This window comes from Coloeus monedula, assembly GCF_965178545.1.
Source record: "Coloeus monedula genome assembly, chromosome: 20".
Taxonomy (NCBI): Eukaryota; Metazoa; Chordata; class Aves; order Passeriformes; family Corvidae; genus Coloeus; species Coloeus monedula.
Window position 1 is genome coordinate 4,128,226 of NC_138800.1, and position 17,846 is coordinate 4,146,071.

Here is a 17,846-nt window from a genome sequence, read left to right on the forward strand (position 1 = left end):
TTATTGCTGTTTTCAGTGCATCTCAGCCTCCAAACTCTTTGCAAGGGTTTGTTTGATGTACAAGCACTTCAGCTGGTGCCCACAGTTGGCCTCATGGAGCTGAAACAGAGCTGAAGTGTTTGCTGGAGCCTCGTGGAGTGAAGGGCCAGGTTTGGCCATGGCTCTGGGTGCAGGAGGGGTGGGAATGGCTGGGAGCTTTGTGCTGGGATGGGGGTTTGGGGTGATGCAAAGCAAGTTGAGGTTGTTTCTCTGTTTGTGGGCTGCATTGAGAAGCTTGGCTATAGAAAGAGTGCCAGCTGGGGATTGCTCCAAGCTTGGAGCTCCATTATTCCATCTTTTGAGCTGGAAATGCCCACTGCTTTCTGAGCTGTTGGCTGAACTCAGCACTCAGCTGCTCATCACCTGTTTCATTCTACCTGTGGTTCTGCCCCTTTTGATGAGCTTCACAGCACTGCAGTTTCAAAATATATGAACTAAAAGTGAACCTCTTTATTTGGGTCACATAAACCTTTAATACAGCAGGTGGCCCAACCCATCAGCTGGTCTGATAGGGCCAAGTAAATCTGCAGGATTTGAGTGTTTTCCCTCTGCAGCAGCATTCCTTGTTCCCACTGGTTGAGCTTCCCCTGAGTTTGTGTCTGTTCTTTGCATAACTCCTGGATGTACTTCTGAGAATTGTGTCCCAGTGAGGTACCTAAAAGGAATGGCAGTAGGAAATGGCCCTCCTGCTCCACAACATTCCATTTCCAGCAGCAGCTGGGAGTGTGGTGACCGAGCTTGCACCTTTATTTTCACCCTCCTGGAAAGGTTTCCCCTGGGTGTGTTGGCTGCTGTGGCAGACCATGCTCCTGGTTTTGGGTGTTTTTTTTCAGTGCACTACCAGAAGATCATCCACCGGGACATCAAGCCTTCCAACTTGCTCTTGGGAGATGATGGCCATGTCAAAATTGCTGATTTTGGTGTCAGCAATCAGTTTGAAGGGAATGATGCCCAGCTTTCCAGCACGGCAGGGACACCAGCCTTCATGGCACCGGAGGCCATCTCACAGACTGGCAAAAGTTTCAGTGGAAAGGTGGGTCTTTGCTCACAGCTGGCATCTCCTGGGACCCCCAGGCATGGCACAAAGGGCAGTGCCACACCTGCATCCTGACTGTGGTACAAATTAGGGTTGTCATTCAGTAAAACTGAAGCTCTGATTCTGTCCAGTCCAGGCAAAACACACACTGGTTGTTCTGTGCAGTGGGCAGACACTTTGCTGTGGACCCCTGCCTAGGCAGAAGCCATGCTAGAGCCCTCTCCCTGCCCAAAGGGAAAGGAGGAAGCCTTTGATTCCCTTCCAGAATAATCAAGAGGCACAGAGGGCTGCTGAGCACCAAGGTCACATCTTGATTCCCTGAAAGTGAGAGGCACTGCCGAGGGTGGGGATGCAGACATAGGGGTAGGGTCTAATGGGGAGTTTTTTGTCTGGAGAACTTTTGAGGTTCAGCCCTGAATGGTGGAATTTCCTGTAAGAAGGGGCTGATTGCTGGTCACAGCAGGGCAATGCCTGGCCCAGCACAACCCTCATTCCTCTGGTGTGCAACAGCTGCCCTCAGGAACCCAACTTCAAAGTGACATAGAAAATGTTAAATCCATGCAAACGGTGTTTTCTGAATTGGTGGGAAAATCCAGCTCATTCCGATAATCTGTGTTGCCTCTCCTTTACTGCCTGTTCGTGCTCTCTTCCAGGCACTGGATGTGTGGGCCATGGGAATCACCCTGTACTGCTTTGTTTATGGGAAGGTAAGCTGCCCTCCAGCTGCTGGAGCCCTGCACTGCTCTGTCTTGCCTGGCTTTTGACTCGTTCCTTTCCAAATAAAGGCAAATATTAGAGACAAAGACCTACCTTCAGCAAGCTCACAAATCCCCCTGCAGATCAGAAGGAGCTGACGCTGTCATCTGTGGAAAGGATAATTTCCAGTGTTGGTCCCTGGATGCAGAGCTGTTGTTTGTGCTACAAACCCAGAGCAGCATCAGCAGCACCACCAGCAGTTTGTGGGGGGGTTTATCCACACTGCCTGCATTTAGAAATGAGCCAGAGTGTGGATAGAGGCGTAGGATTGATCCCAAACTGCTGCAGCGCTTTAGGAACCAGATTACAGAAAGCTCTGCCTGCCAAAGCTGACCTAGGACTGACAGGGGGTCCAGTTTGGCAGAGGCAGCTCTTCAGTGCTGCCTTCTGCACAATCCATGTCCTGCCATAGCTTTTCCCTCACCTGTGGCCAGACCCCCATGTCCCAGCTGTGCTGTCCCAGGATGAGCAGTACAGCAGGTTGCACAGTCTCTGTGGGCAGGAACGTCACCTGAAGCTCTGTCCAAGCACAGACCACTGCAGTTCCCACCACACAGGCACCAGGCATCCAGCTCTGGGGTAAGAAGTGGCCAGAGAAGGTGGCAGAGGCAGTTCATGATCACCTGGCAGGCTGGATGAAGGAGGGTATTCCAGTCCAGTTATGTATTCCACAGATCCTGCTGCTGCTCTGAATTTATTTTTTAATAAGGAATGAATTGATTTATTGTGTGTGGGGAGATTTTATTTATTTCTCTCTGTGTGTAAATTCGGGGTGTACAGAGGGTATACTTGTGTTACATGAATGACAAATGCCTGAGTGATGCCAGGATCTTAGACAACTGGAAAATCTCTTGTTTGTTTTACAGTGCCCTTTTATAGATGAATATATTCTGGGTCTTCATAACAGGATCAAGACCAAGCCTGTGGAATTCCCAGAAGAGTGAGTAAACTTTACCCTGCTATTGTAAAATAAAGTTCAGTTTTCAGCATTATTCTCTGTGTGGCACAAATGCCAGTGGGTCACCACGGAGGGACAGACACAAGTGGGTGAGGTGCTCTGTGTTCTCCTGGGTCCTTCACGTGGGTTTTGTGCTGGTGATGTTGTTGAGAGGCTACAAGTGCCTCTGCTCTTCCTCTGTCCTTGCTGTGCAGACAGGGACTAAAGGAAATGGCTCTTGAAATCTTTGGAAGTGAAGGGATTCCAGGATCTAGGAAGTTCTGCCCCAGTTACTTGACTCTGGAGATGCTGGATGCATGGTTTGGTTGGGGTTTTGTTTCTCCCCGTGCAGCAGCCACCAGAATGATTCAATGTATTCATTTTCAAAAGCAATGTGGTAATAAACCTCAGTCTTGGTCTGAGTAAACACATCCCTCTCCTGTGGACTTCCCTTGGAGCCAGGGGAACTGTCTGAGGGAAGGATGCTTGTCCTGAGATGTGCAGCCACATCTCAGTGAACCCCACTCCTTGAGCACACCCCAGGAAAGCATGGGTTTGTCTTTGCACTGGCAGAGAGGGGCCAGTTATGAAAAAACCAGGAATTACTTTACCTGTGTGCTGTTGAGGGGCTGCTCCCACCCTGCTTTGGTCAGTGAAGGAAACCCCTGTGAGGCACAGCTGGGATGGTCAGGTGGGATGGCCAGCTGTGGTCACAGCATGTGCTCAGCAGTGCAGGGGACAAGCCAAGGCCACTCACGTGGCCTGTGAGCAGTGGAAGTTCAGTATCGAGGTGATGAGTCTTTGTGGGGTTGTCAGAGTCTGGCAGGAGGTGGTGACACTCCTCGTGTGCTCAGCCATGCTGGCCCGGTGGTCACCGTTCCTGTAGCTTCGAGTGCTGGCCACTCCTCAGCATCTCCTCCAGCTGCAGGCCTTTGGTGACTTTATCTTGGTGAAGAATCTGTTTCCCCTGGTTCCTGTCAGGTGATGTATCCAGAGCTGGACTCTTCGTTTTCCTTCCCAAATCCACACAGTAGTCAGGCAAAGAATTCTTGACCTAATTGCTCATTCTAATAAAAATGTGTAGATCAAAATGACTCGATTTAAAGCAAGCACAAAGAAATGAAAACTCTGGTGAAAGGCACATGTGGGATTAGAGAGGAAGGGAGGGATGTTGTCAGGCAGCCTGTGGTATGTGCATGTATCCAACGTCTGTGACAGGGCAAGACTGTTTTGTGAGCTGCTTGCTGAATCTTCACATTATGGTAAAGGGCTGGGCCTCTGCCTTGGCAGTCCCAGACTTCCTTCTGATTCCACAGAAAGCTATGGATACTCAGGGTGCCCTCTTAGTCATCTGCCTCAGCTGGGCTGACTGAGCCCTGGCTCCAGGGGCTGCATTAATTACCCCTGCACTGACGAGGCACAGCCACTGCAGACAGCTCAGCCACCTCTGCCCGGGTGGAGCCCACACAGGACTCTGGAGCTCCAAGGACTTGGGGGTCAGGCCACTTGTTATATGGCACACACAGACCCCAGCGTGGGTAGGGAGCAATTCTGGCAGGACCAGATGACCTGAGGCTTTAGGAGCACAGAGGCTGGTCGTGCTCCACTGCTGTGTCCCCACCTGCAGTTGGAACAGGGCTTTGTCTTGACAGCTCCACAGCCAAAAAAACCCAAACCTGTTTATGTTCCCCTGGCCGTTTCCTGCCTTGCTCAGGGCTGGCAAAACTCCCACCCCTCCCTCAGCCACCATGTATTTGGGTTAGCAGTCAGCTTACAAGTGACTGTTCCCATCTGCCTCTGCAGTAAGTTATTAACATTTAATGGTTGTGCTGAGATCCTTTCCTTCATTCAGGCGTTTTCTTCAGCGATAATTGGGCTGCGTGATTTATGTGGATTCCTCAGTGACCTGTTCTCCCAGTCTGAAAAAAGCTGCACCCCTGATTAGGTTGTTGGAGGATCTGAGGGTTACTGGGTGTTGACAGCTGTCCAAACCACATCTATTTGTTAGGGGCAGCAACAGAGACATGGAATTCACTGGAGTGGATCCACCCTGACCTCCCACAGAATTAGCACTTCTCTATAGTGAGCAGTATTTTGGTTTCAGTTTATTTCACCATGGCTACAAAAGACACATTCCTGTTTGCAGACAGCCATGGAAATTCATTGCCTGTTTCCTGACAACCTTTAGGACAGAGGGATCTGACTGTACTGGTGTCACCATCCTGTCCCTTCCCTTAGAGATGCCAGGATAAATATTTATGGCACTGGAGTTCTCATTCATGTCACTGAGTCCTTGGCATGACACGAGATAAACGGGTTTAGCTCACACCCTGAGGATCCTGGCATGACTAAAAAGCAAGCTGAAGTTTCTGTTCAGACATGTGTTAGTAGAGTCAGAAGCTCTGCCTTGTCCCTCCTGGTGAAGCCCAGGACAATGTTCCCTGACCTGCGGGCACCCTGTAAAGTGATCTGTGGTGCTGGCAAGCCTCCCAAAGGGATGCTGAGCTCTGGGCTTGGCAGTCTCCTGAGAGCTCTTACAGGACTATGGCTGTGAGAAATCCCAGACAGCACAGGCTTTTCAAATGAAAAATGCCATCAGGCACAGTGTTCACACTGCTGCAGACTGGAGAGAAGGGAAGCCAGAGACAGGGTGATGTGATCTGTTACGTGGCCATAACTCCCCTGACACTTGGTGATCCTGTTTATGGGGATTTTTCCCTCTGACTTTAATCCTGTGTTGCATAGAAATCAATCCCAGAAATGTTAAGGGATTTTATATTCTATTTATTGTATTTTAAGTAAAGCTGTTGACACTTCGGCACAGAACTGATTTTAAGTATTTTTAAAATGCCATCTCACCTGCATCAGTGTGGTGTCTGGAAGGAATCTGTTTGTTCTGACCTGCTAAATGCACTGTCACTGCCTGTGGCTGTTCCTCTGGAGCTCATATCAAGAGCAGCACCATTCTTTCCATTCCCACTGAAATTGTCACCCAAGTCTCTGAGGACTCATCCTGTTGTTCCCCTTGTCTGGGCTGTATTGCCTGTGTACAGCAGACCCTTGATGCAACTCTAGGTGTTTAGACTTCAAACTGAACCCCCTTTCTGCCTCTGAACAAGCAGCATTTCCTTGTGGTTGTTTGTAAAGATCTCATAGCCAAAGTCCAAATAAAATATTCCTGAATTATTAAACAGCAGCTCTGTTTTCATCAGACTGAAATATCCCTTGCTGTGATGTGGTTTTCATTTTGGTTTGTGATAGTTTATTCCCTCCTCTGTTTGAGGAGGGGGGTGCAGAGGAGGTGGGCACAGCACTTGGTGCTCACCACTGTTTTCAGTCTCAAATCCAGCCTTCCTGGGGAGTGATATTTTATGCTGCTAAGTTCCATCTCCACGAAGAAATGCAGTTCTTCAGGAGTCATTTGTGACACAGACTTTCAACTGCCTAATACAATTCAGTCACATGCTGGCATTTTACTGCAGTAGCACTTTGATCATCCAGATCCAGTGTGTTTTAAAGGCATCTCCTGCATCATTAACCACAGGAGTCATGCAGCCTTTGGGCTGCAGGATCAAGGGCTCCATGTCCACAGAGAGGCTTCTGGGTTTAGGCACTCTCACATTAAGATCTTGGAAATAGTGGTAAAAAATTAGAAGTATTTCTCTTATTTGCATTTGTTCATTCCCTCCTTTTGTCATCCCAAGGCTGAGCTTTGCAGGTAGGGAATACTGAGTTACAGGCTGCCTGCAATCAGTGTTCTGGATGCAATTTAAATAACACAACCTGGGAGCTTAGCTGGGAACTTGAATGTCAGAAGGGAGTGTTTCATCCAGCACACAGTTGCTCATGATGCAGGTTCAGCAAATCAAGCTGTGCCCCTCTTGATTCTGAGTTCGGCTCCAGTTCTGCTCTCAAGAACACTTTGTTTTCCAGAATCTCCCCTCAGAAATTCCCCTATGGTGTGCTGTCTTTAAAAATGTCCTTGGACCCATTCTGCTGCTCCCTCATCCTGCATTTTGAGTGTGTGCTGTTGTGTCAGTGGGGAGAACAGGATAACCAAGCCCTGTAGCAGTGATCTTGGTGCCTTCCTGCTTCAAGCCAGGTTTGCAGAGAAAATAATCTCCTGAGCAGAGCAGATTCTCCACCAAGTCACTGCAGTAAGAACTGTGCATTGCTGCACTTAAAATTCCCCTATTAACTGTGTGCTGCTGTTTTGTTCACTCAGAGCACAGATAAGTGACGAGCTCAAGGAACTGATACTGCGCATGCTCGATAAAAGTCCAGAAACAAGGATAACAGTCCCTGAAATAAAGGTAAATTGGATCTTGGTACTAGAGTTTTTAGTCTCAGCTGACTTTGTGTTCTGTGGTACCTTCTATTGTGGCAGAGCTGTTCCCAGTGTTTGTTTTGGGAGCTCTCTCTGGCACCCTCCCTCAGAAAGGGAGAGCTCATTTTGCAGCCACAGCTCCATTGCTGCTTCTTGCTTGGGGAATATTGACAAAAGCTTTCTTGTTTACTTATTTAAATGAAAATTACTCAAAAGCTGGCTGATCTCAGTGAATCCCTGGGAGAATCAGCATTGCCAGGGGAGCTGCTAGCTGCAGAGCCTGTGCTGGCAGTGTTGGATGTGTGTTCCAGGGACTGGATGTGTGTTCCTCCTCTGGTCCTTGTGTGGTCAGTGGCATCAAGACAGCACATTTGTTTCTATCACCATTATTTGGGAGATGTTTAGTAATAGAAAGAATGAACAGGCCTGGCAGAGCACAACACTTCACAGGCTGTGGTGTCATTCTGGGTTTGTGTGGGCTTGCTGTCCTCCTGTCACCCCTCACCAAGGCTTTAGACCTGCTGGAGGATCTCAGAATTTCCAGAGAGATCCATCAGCATGCTCTGCTTTGCTTTGTCCCAAGCCAGCTCAGTATTACCACCAAAGCTGACAGTAGAAAGGTTGATCTTCAGGGAAAAATTGTGACATCCCTTCCCTCCATGCCCAGGAGGCCAGAGCTAGGTTTGGAGCTGTGTTTATGGGATTTCACTTGACAGCTCTTGCAGGCATGCTGTAAGACCCTGTGGGTAGAAGAGCAGAGCTGAGTGCTGGCCCTTGTCCCTGGCTGTGCACAGATGATTGGTGTGCTTGGGGGCTTGCCTTGGATGCTGACAGAGGACGTGTCCCCAGTGCCAGGCTGGGCTCTGTGCTCAGCCCGTGCCCTCGGACACGGCTTTCTTCCTGTTCACAGCCAAGAAACCATCCCATGACAGGAAGCAGGAAAAGGGGGCTTTGCTCTGCTGCATGCGAGAGAAAAAGATGAAAATGCTCCAGATAACTCAGGTTTTCAAAGTGTTTCAAAGTTGATTCAGAGGGTGCCATGGTGCCGGTTGGTGGCAGCGGGTGTGACAGCACTGAGCCAGACTGCAGCCATTTTCAAGGAAGCTGGTTAAAAAACATCTCTGGCAGTGGGAAATGGAGCAGTACTGACAGCTGCCCCTGCAGTGAGCCCTGTGCCCCCATTTCTGTCCCAGCCCAGAGCTGTGTGTGTCCCCTGTGCAGGTGCACCCCTGGCTGAGCAGGGGCGGCGCGGAGCCACTGCCGCTGGAGGAGGAGCACTGCTCCGTGGTGGAGGTCACCGAGGAGGAGGTCCAGAACTCTGTGAAGACCATCCCCAGCCTGCCAGCCGTGGTATGTGTGAAATACACCACATCCTCTGAGCAGGGGGCTGTGCTGAAGCCTTCAGCTGGTGGAGGAGGTTTGGAGAGGGCACACATGTGTTCCTGGCATGAAATCTTGGCCTTTTGACCCAGTGTGAGCTTCTTGTGTCTGAGCTCTGCAGCAGCCTGGCTCTCTCAAGCAGCTGTTCTGTGGGTTCCTTTGCTTCATGCTCTTTGCTGTAGTTCTGTAAAATGTCAGCTGAATTATTAAAGAAGCTGTTGTTACTCCTTTGAACTGGCTTCCAGGAGTCAGCCCTGCTGTTCTCACTGGTCTGTTCTCTTCCTCAAAGATCCTAGTGAAGGCCATGCTAAGGAAACGCTCCTTTGGGAATCCCTTCGAGGTCCAGACGAGGCGGGAGGAGAGATCCATGTCTGCTCCAGGGAACCTGCTGATGTAGGTACCTACAGCCATGCCTGGCTCTGCACACGGGCAGGGCCAAGGTGCGTGGGGAGGGAGGGTGGGGGAAGCAGTTTGCAAATCTTTTCTGTAGCATTTAAAGACAAAACTCCCTTCTGCATCAAACACTGGAGATAAAAATCTACCTCAAGTCCTCTGGGATTGAAATACAGTGTATTACTGCAGCCTAAAAGCTCTTTTATAGATGCAGTTCTCTCTGTAAGATGGGTTTGGCCTAAACACATGTGAGGTGCTAAATTTGAGTCTGTTTTTTCACCTGTTAGTTTATAGTATGCTCTGATCAAAGGTCCATTAAGAGATTGGTGAACTAAAATGTGTTTAATTAGGGTCTAGTATAGATACATATTGGAGGGTTTAATTCTCCTCTCCTTTCTATGGACAACAGAAATGGCACCAGATGAGCAGTGTATGTGGGGTTTTTAACTCAAAATTAGATGATGGGATTTGACCTGTGGTCTGGGGCCTGAGTCTGGGCAGAGACACCATGGTCAGACAAAAGAGAACACTTAGAAATTGCTTTTTCACTTGAGAACACATACAGTGTTTTTTCACACAGCTTTTTGCCAGTTAATGAAATAGTGGAACACATTGCGAGGGGATATTTGGAGGTTGGTATAAATTACTATATTGGGATTAAAAAGGGAATAGAGATCTTGATGACTAATGGATTCATCAGCACTTTTTAACCATGATGGTGTGTACAGGGATGGGGAGAGAATTCTTCTGTCCTTTACTTGGTTCTTACTCTTTCTCCCTCATTTTTGTTACTGATTCCTTTCAGAGCCAGGATTCTGGGCCATCACTCCAGTAAATAACAGCTGGACAAGTAGCCTCATCTGGGACAATTATTTTTATATAATAAAATTCTCACCCCACAGGTTCTGTAAGGCTGTGACTGACAACAAATCTGTGTTGTCCCAAAATGCTTCTTTTCCACCCAGAATCCCAGTATCATTCCTAGCAGACTCCCACGAGGGTGTGCTGAGTCTCACTGCTCCATTGACAATGCCATTAGGAGAATCTCTCACAGGTGTGTGGGGATTTAAGGGCTCAGCTCAATTAAGAATGATGATGTTCTAGGTCCCCAGCTGTGTATTGGAGGCTTTAGTGAAGACTTTGCCTTGGAGTCCGTGGCCAGACACCAGTTTGACATTTAAACACCCTGTACATGAGTGCTGCTGCAGGACACATCTGGAGCATGGCAGGCACAGCTCCTTTGCCAGCTCAGCACAAGGGATTTGCCCTGATTTGTTTCTCTTGGCTCAATGCCTTCCAAATTAGTTATTGCTAATTGGACACATGTCCCTACCCATATCTTCACTATCATTCCTGGTCACTGCATTGCATTGCTCTGAGATGGGGAAACATTTCCTAAGTTTGAATAAAAATGTATTTTATTATTCCCACTTTCCCAGACAGTAACTCGGAGCAAGGCAGGATTTCTTTCCAAGCCCTGCCTGAATTGGTATTTCAAGGTGGTCACCCTGAACCTGTTTCCAAAAGGGACCTGTTCCCTTCCACCTTCATTTGAGATGCTTGAAAACTCACGCAGGTGGTGGGAAAACTCCTTGACCCTTGATGCTGGTTCCTGCCTGGAACTAGGTTCTTTAGTATCTGCTCAGAAAAAACAAAGTTCATTTGATCTCAGGTAGCTGTGAAGCTTCTGATCAGCCACATTATCAATGTCTTGTCCTTTATAAAATATTCTTGGGCCTTCAAGATGAACTGTAAGCTTTGACTTTTGTCTCTTTTTTAAAGCTGCTAGTCAGATTCTTCTCAGCTCCTTCAAACCCAGCATCTCTCTCTGTCTCAGCTCATTCTGGCCCTGTGTTTTATTCAGGCTCCTTGTACAGACTAAAAGGTTTATTTCTTAAAGCAGTGTGTAATTTCCACTGTTGTGCTGCTGTGTCCAGTGCCCTTAGTTTACAAAACCGTGCCAGGCCAGGGATGGAGCTGCAGCTATGCTGGGCTGGCCTCTGCCCAGCTGTGTGAGCACTTAGAAATATCCAAAATCAATGTGAATGTGCCAGTTCTCCACTGCACTAATCCCTGTGCTTAATTTCTCAGTCTCATGCCATCAGTGCCAATTTTTGGCAGTAACAATTGACTTTATCCTGAATTATTTCATGCACAACTGAAGCTTTGAGAACCCATCTCGAAACTGTTGTTTAAAAGAGAGATACTTGCCAAGTCTCTCCAACAAATGGTGTTGTATATTAAACACTACAGCAGGGATGCTCCTTTTAAGGCATATGGATTATTATTTCAGGCTTTGGAAAATGCTTTACTGACTGAATCTAATGAAAATAACTTCAAATTTAAATAGATGTCTTGGATCTAATGATGTTAATTTCCAGTGAACCGTGGCTAAATGGGAAATGTTCATTGTTCAGTGAGTTATCTCTTGATGACAGTGTTATTTCCACAGGGGCAAACAGAGTAGACACCAAGCTCATCCACTTCTTAATTCATAGTGGGTTGTTCCCTAGAAAAGCCACCCTTAGTACACATATAAAGTTTAACATCAGTGCCAATGTTATGAATAGAGCTGTGTTAGTTAAAATAAGTTTCAAGGGAGTCTGGATTTCTGTAAATTTTTAGGATCTTGCAGGAGCAGATAATATTGAAGTAATAAGGCTCTGTAGAGTTTCTGCATGTCCATCACCCTTGTAGCTGGACAGGGGACCCCAAAAGGGGGACATGCCAGAAAAGCAGTGCCTGCAGCCATCACTGTGCTCTGGACATGTGGCTGCCCATGAGGAGCTGAGCAAGAAATGAGCCACACGCTCCCAAGCTCTCCTCCACAGAGCTCCTCCTCCCTTGTGGCAGTGTCTTTAGAGGGACATAAGTCAGCTTTTGTAATATTGCATCTCCTTCTCGTTGTAGGTAGGAAATAACTTGTATGGAAGAAAAAAGGAAAGCAATTAGAATACTGCAGTTTCACATTCCATTTATTTAATTAGGCTGCATGTGAAATTGCCAGAGCCCCATTCACTGCTGCTTCAAGCATCTTACATCTGTGCCATTTCTGAGGCTATACTCTGTAGGAAATCCTCTGGCAGCTGAGCTGAGCTCTGGTACCAGAGCTTTCTGGTATTTGATGCCTAATTGATGACTCCTAAAATGGAGCTGTCCTTCAAGCTCACTCTTTGGGATTTGGAGAGAAGGAAACTAAATCATGTGGCTGAATCTTCTTTTACTTTCTCCCTGCATTACCTACTGGGCTCTGTTCCTGGAAATGCTCTGTGCAGATGTCTGTGGTGGCAGGAGGCTTTCCTGTCCCTGCCTTTAGAGGACACCATTAAGACACCACTGATATGAAACAGTTCTTAAGTTAATACTGGGAGGAGAGAAAGCTTTTTTAGCACTCTTTAGACCTGGAAGAAGCAAATCCTCTCCTGGCTGTTTTTTATTGCTCTGTTTATCAGCACTGAGCAGTTTAAAAGGCAGATGTTCAGCACAGGCACTCAGCAGGTGGAGGGGAACTAAAATGAAGATGCCCCATTTAGCAGTCCTTGTTTTGCACACCTAGAATGGTGTGAGTGCTGCCAGCTGTCACCTCACCCTGGCAGCTGGGCAGTGGCCAGGTGTCACTGGATCCTGCCTTTCATGCAGGATCCCCAGGAGAGGCAGTGATTCATGGAGTCTTACAGATCCTGCAGACCATGGCCAGGTTCAAACCCATCATTAATAGTGGCTGCAGAAGCAACTGATCTTTTCTAATTTTCCAGCTCCAAAGTATTTTTTAAGCCCAGTTCAGCGTTCACAGCTAAGTTCTGGGTTTCTGGTAGCAGTGTTTGCTGCATTTCTTCTGCCTGCTCCACATTTCTCCTAATTGAGTCAGCCCTGGCTTCACCACATTTTTTTGCTCTCATTTATTGCAACTACTACCTATCAAATTAATTGCTATGTTTTGACAGACCCAATTTACTTTCCCATTATGGCTGCTATTACTGTTGATGAAATGTGGTTGTCAGCTCCTCTATGGGGGATCAGTTGGTGTTTAAAAAGCCTACTCTTTTTCCAGCCTTCCCAAAAAGAGACCAAAAGGGCTGTCATTGCCCTTAGGGCCGTGTTATCCATATAGGTTAGGCACAAGGAAGCCAAGGGGGAAAAGGAGGTAAATCAAGTGGCTGGCCCAGGTCTCCAAGCAGAAACAGCTTCTCCCAAAGAGAGAACTGCATGTTTTGTCAGAAGAGCCATGCCCCACTGCAGGTAGGTATCCTCACAGGACCAGGAACTTTCCTCTGGAATGAGCCACCATCAGCAGGTCCCTCCAGTGAGGGGCCCAGTGCTCCTGTGGCTCTGCCCCATTGCAGAGGTGCTGATAGGACACAAAAGCCCAGAGGTGCCAAGTGACACGGCCCAGGGAAGCACAGCTGGACAGCAGCAGTGTGCTGGGAGCCACCTGGAGCTTTCCGCAGTGGTAGGGGCTGGAGTGGGTTTGTACCAGTGCTGTCCTCATCTGTCCTTCAGGTGAATGTGGCTGATGTTCCATCCTCATTCTGCTCTGCTCTCTAGGCTGGTTAGGCACAGAAATACAAGCTCCTTCACCTGCTGCCATTGTCTTCATGATCACTTTCTTTCTTTGTCTCATTGTTTCGCTCTCAGGGACAGATTCCTCTTAAACACATCTGTATATTTGCATCCGTCTTTAAGGTAATTCCATGTCTGTGCTTCCCCTGGGTGCTGTAGAAACCTGTGTCCCCCCCTCAGCCTGTGTGATTTGTGTGGTAGTGAGAGCATTTGGGTCCATCCTTCCTTCCTATAGGAGCAGTTTTCCTGCAGTCATTCTGGGGGTGTGATGACTAATGTTTATGTATGCTTTTCATTATTATTTCTATTTGTGATTCTTTGGCATTTCAGCTGCTTTTAGGGAGGGAGGGGTGAAAAAAGCCAGTTGGGTTTCAGCAGGAGCTGAAATTTGTAGAGGGAATAGCTACAGAATGTGGGAAAGGCTGAGCTTTGTAATTTGAGTTTAATATTTAGTGCTTATGCAAAAGAAAGGGCTGGAGCCATCTCTGCTCCAGATGCTCCACCACTCCCTTGTGCTTCTGCCTCTGGTGCAGTGCTGGGAGGGCTCTGGGCAGACCAAAATTGGTTGCTCCATGTGACCACCCCACCTCAGCCAGGACTTCATCAAAACATGGTCACTTGTCCAACCACTTGCACAGACCCTTCTAGGAAGTGTTGGTCCAGTTAATTCTGTTAAATAACAAAATAACATTAATTAAAACCATGATCAGCTGCTTACAGACAGCTCAGTGGAAGTCCTAGGATCCAGTGGTTAGGCAGGACACAGTCTCCAGCCAGGCTGGGAAGATCTGGACTGAGAGACTGGAAAACAACCACACATCTCTAAATACCTTTGGGAGCAACTCCAGCACTCCAGAGACTCTGCCTGGCCTGGTTTATTGCTCTGAGACAAATGGATGAGCCAGAGCCAGGATGTTGCCTGCTCTGAGTGAGGAAAGACCTGCAGAAATTCTCCAAAAATAGCCAGGAGAAGGCAGGCGGAGGCAGACGGGGACTGACGTGGCGCCGGCGGGGACAGCTGGTGCCACCGCCTCCTGCTGCTGCATTTTCCACAGGGAGGAAGGGACTTCAGCAGCCTGGATGAGGGCAGATTGTTGCCTTGAATGGGGACTCAGTGGAGGAATGAAGTACTTGCCAGGGCTGTGTGTTGGTGCTGTGTAGGTTGTCCCACACCATCCCTGTCCCGTGCTCCTGTGTTTGGGAGGGCAGTGCGGGGAGGCTCATTCCTTGCTGGACACCAAACACGTGTGAATGCCCAGTGGCTGTGACCCCCCACAGCTGCTGTGGGTGACAGCCACCTACTCTCCTGGGTAATTGCACAGATCAGGCTTTGCTGCCCTGTGGCTTAAAAAATGTGGGGGAAATAGAGCCTTATTTCTTACCAAGAGTTATTTACTGGAGGTTCCCATCCAGCCTCAGGCCTCACAGCACGAGCCAGGCTCCTGTGCAGACATGGAGCTCTGGTACTGGATCTCTGCTGCTTCACAGGCAGCCCCAGCTTTTTGGGTGGTGTTTGCCACCGTGAGGGTCCTCTCACCCTGACATGGGGTGTTTGGAGAGGAAAGGCTGCTTGGAGTGGTGGGACAGCACTGAATATCCCTGACAGGAGCAGGATCAGCAGGATGTGCCAGGCAGGGAGCCGGGCTGTGCTGAGCTGCCACAGAACAGAGCCTGTGCTGCTAAATGAGGTGATCAATCATTTGAAGAGGGGGTGACAGGCACTGAAGACAGGGCTGTTCCTCAGCCTCCCCTGCAGGGAAATGGTCCATAGGTTCAAGGTCAGGTTTATTGCAGGGCTTTGCTGAAGTGAAGGGAGAAGGGAACATGATTTTTGATCATTTCTGGTTTCTTCAAAAATCGGGTTAGACCTGTGTGTAGTTTGTGTTGTTCCCAGCCAGGAAATACCCCCAGAGCCCCCAGCCCACACCCCCCAAACACTGCGTGCTCCAGGCACATGCAGCTGCACTGACACTCCACTGCCCAGCTGGCTTGTCCATGCAGGTTCCACAGAATGCACTGGGCACGGGCTGCCCCATCCCTGGAAGTGTCCAAGGCCAGGTTGGACAGGGCTCAGAGCAGCCTGGGACAGTGGAAGGTGTCCCTGCCCATGGCAGGGGATGGAACAAGATGATCTTCAAGGTCTCCTTCCAACCCAAACCATTCCATGATTCTGTGATCCAGCCAGACTGGCGTGAGTGAGGCTGGACACCTGGGAGACACAACTGCTTGGAGATGATCGCCTCCTTTGTGTGTGTGGATATTTTTATGGTGGAGAAATGGGTGTTTTAGGTGAAGTCATCTGCCTGCAATCTGTTTCTGCTGTGGGTGGCACCTGCAGGTGTCCCCTTTTCTCCATCCAGTCACAGTCACATGCAGTCTGGGGGTGGCTGGGCTGGGCGGAGGTGTTGCTCCTCGAGGTGTTGCAGCTCAAGCCTTCTACATGAGAAAACATCAAAAGTTAGGAGTAGGAGGAAAAGGCTGAAATTATCGTGGTGTATGTGCAATGCAAGTAAGTTACCTTGGCTGAGATTCTAGGGCTGCTGCTCTCAGGTTTTGGGAATTGCTGCTTTGGGGACCAGGCAAACTCACAGAAACTGAAATCACACAGTTTTTGTGTAGGACAAACTGGGTTCTGGTAGAAACATTTAGTTTTCCTGCCATTTACAGTGGGGCTCTGGAGAAGCAGTTGTGGGATCAACCCATCACTCTGATTTTTATAAAAAAATTCAGATTAAAGTAGAGCAAGCCAGAACTCTCGGAATACAAACTAGGTAATTTGGAAACCATGCTGCTGGTCTGCAAGACTTTCCCCTAGAACCAGATGTCTCCTCATGGAGAAGAGCATTCAGGGAAGCGGAGAGCTCAGTTTTTGGGTGCAGAGGCCAAGCAGGTGTCCAGGCACAAGCTGCACATCACTGCAGGGCATCGTGCTGGGATACTGCCGAGGTGTTTACATGGTACCCGCACAACCAGCTGGTTCATTGCTGGTCCATTGCTATTCCCTGTTGATATTGCTGCCCTGGGTTGGAAGAAACACCTCCTGCCTTGCTCTGTGCCTACAATCTCTTTGTTTCCTTGCCACCCCTGTAGAACACAAGGGAGCAGAGAAGCAGCCAGGGACCCGGAGCTGCCGGACGTGTGCGAGGACGAGGCCGCGTCCTGAGGCCGCCCGGCTGCCGCGGGCAGGCCGCGCACGAGCCGCCGCCGCCGTGCCCATCGTGGTGTCACATCGCCCTCATCACCCAGCCCGGGGCCTGCACAGCACAACCAGAACCAGACAAACCCACCTGAAACGGACCAAGCCAGAAAGCCAGGCAGGAGGATCAGAGCAGCGCCGAGGAGCAGAGCGAGCCCTGCGGCAGCGCGGCCGCGTTCCTTGGGCAAGGTGTCCGTGGCTCCTCCGTGCGTGTGCCTTGCTCTCCACTCGTGCTTCACCTCGGGGCTCTGTCAGGGGTCTTGGCTGAGGAATGGGGGTTCCTTTGTCTCAAGGGTCCTTTTCCCCCGGACACTTTGTCCTTGCGTTTTTGCGTTCTCTACTTCAAGCATCAGGAAAAAAAAAAATGGCATTGGAGCCAGGTTTTGTGTCAGAAGGCAACTGTTTTATTTAATGCACAGGTAAAGTACTTGTGTCCATCAGGAATCCTGCTCCTGGTGTGGAGTCGATGGCAAAATGCCTATGGGTATCAGTGAGGATGAGATCTTGCTGCTGGAGTGAACACTGTCCCTCCCTATGCCTTTCTTTCTCTTTCTTCCCTTTTCCTCTTACTCCTCAGTTTTGCACAGTCTCAGTCCTGCCCCCAGCTATGGCTTTAGTCAGGGTAGTGCTGTAAAGCAGAGGATTCCCTGGATGTGCAATGAGCCTTGGAGTGTCACAGTGCTCTGGAGCATGGGGATATGCTGCTGCACACAACAGCTTAGTGCTCCAGGGACATCTGCCAGGGCTGCACTTCCTAAAGAGCTGGGAATGCAACCCCATCAGCTGCACCCAGTCCTGCACCCATGGGCCTTGTTCTCCAGCTGAAAAGAGTGGCAGGTTTGGGGCTTTATTTTATTTCAATTCCTTCTCTTCACTCATCTCTTGTGTACCTGAGGCTTTTAAACTTTAATTTCCTGAAAATGACCCAAACTGGGAGAGGTTCCTAGGATGGAAAATGTTCGTGGAGGGATTTTAGAAAGCTACAGAGCACAAGTTCCCAACTTGATCTTTTGATTTTTTTTTTTAAAGGCTTTAATTTTTAGTTTTATTTTAAGACTATTATTTTTATGCATGGGCTGATGCTGCTATTTTATCCATAGATTGCTTCTAAACTTGGGGTTAGAAGCTTCATCTCAACAGTTTGACAACAGGTAAGAGATTGCACTTAAAAAGGCAAATGCAAAAAGGCAAATACAGCCATTTCTGTGGCTGTTGACTGTAA

At 48.7% G+C, this 17,846-nt stretch overlaps 1 protein-coding gene across 1 annotated transcript in view; it reads left to right on the plus strand.

The window, feature by feature from the left end:
• CAMKK1 (calcium/calmodulin dependent protein kinase kinase 1) overlaps window positions 1-16,591 on the plus strand; it is a gene marked incomplete at both ends in the record, with an annotated part of 50,864 nt that extends 34,273 nt beyond the window's left edge. The window contains 8 exons of the mRNA XM_082294469.1: window positions 873-1,072; window positions 1,729-1,782; window positions 2,698-2,771; window positions 6,994-7,081; window positions 8,317-8,445; window positions 8,765-8,868; window positions 13,504-13,551; window positions 16,519-16,591. Coding sequence (XP_082150595.1) covers window positions 873-1,072; window positions 1,729-1,782; window positions 2,698-2,771; window positions 6,994-7,081; window positions 8,317-8,445; window positions 8,765-8,868; window positions 13,504-13,551; window positions 16,519-16,591 — 770 coding nt within the window. The remainder of the gene's footprint in view (window positions 1-872; window positions 1,073-1,728; window positions 1,783-2,697; window positions 2,772-6,993; window positions 7,082-8,316; window positions 8,446-8,764; window positions 8,869-13,503; window positions 13,552-16,518) is intronic.
• Window positions 16,592-17,846: the final 1,255 nt, after the last annotated feature.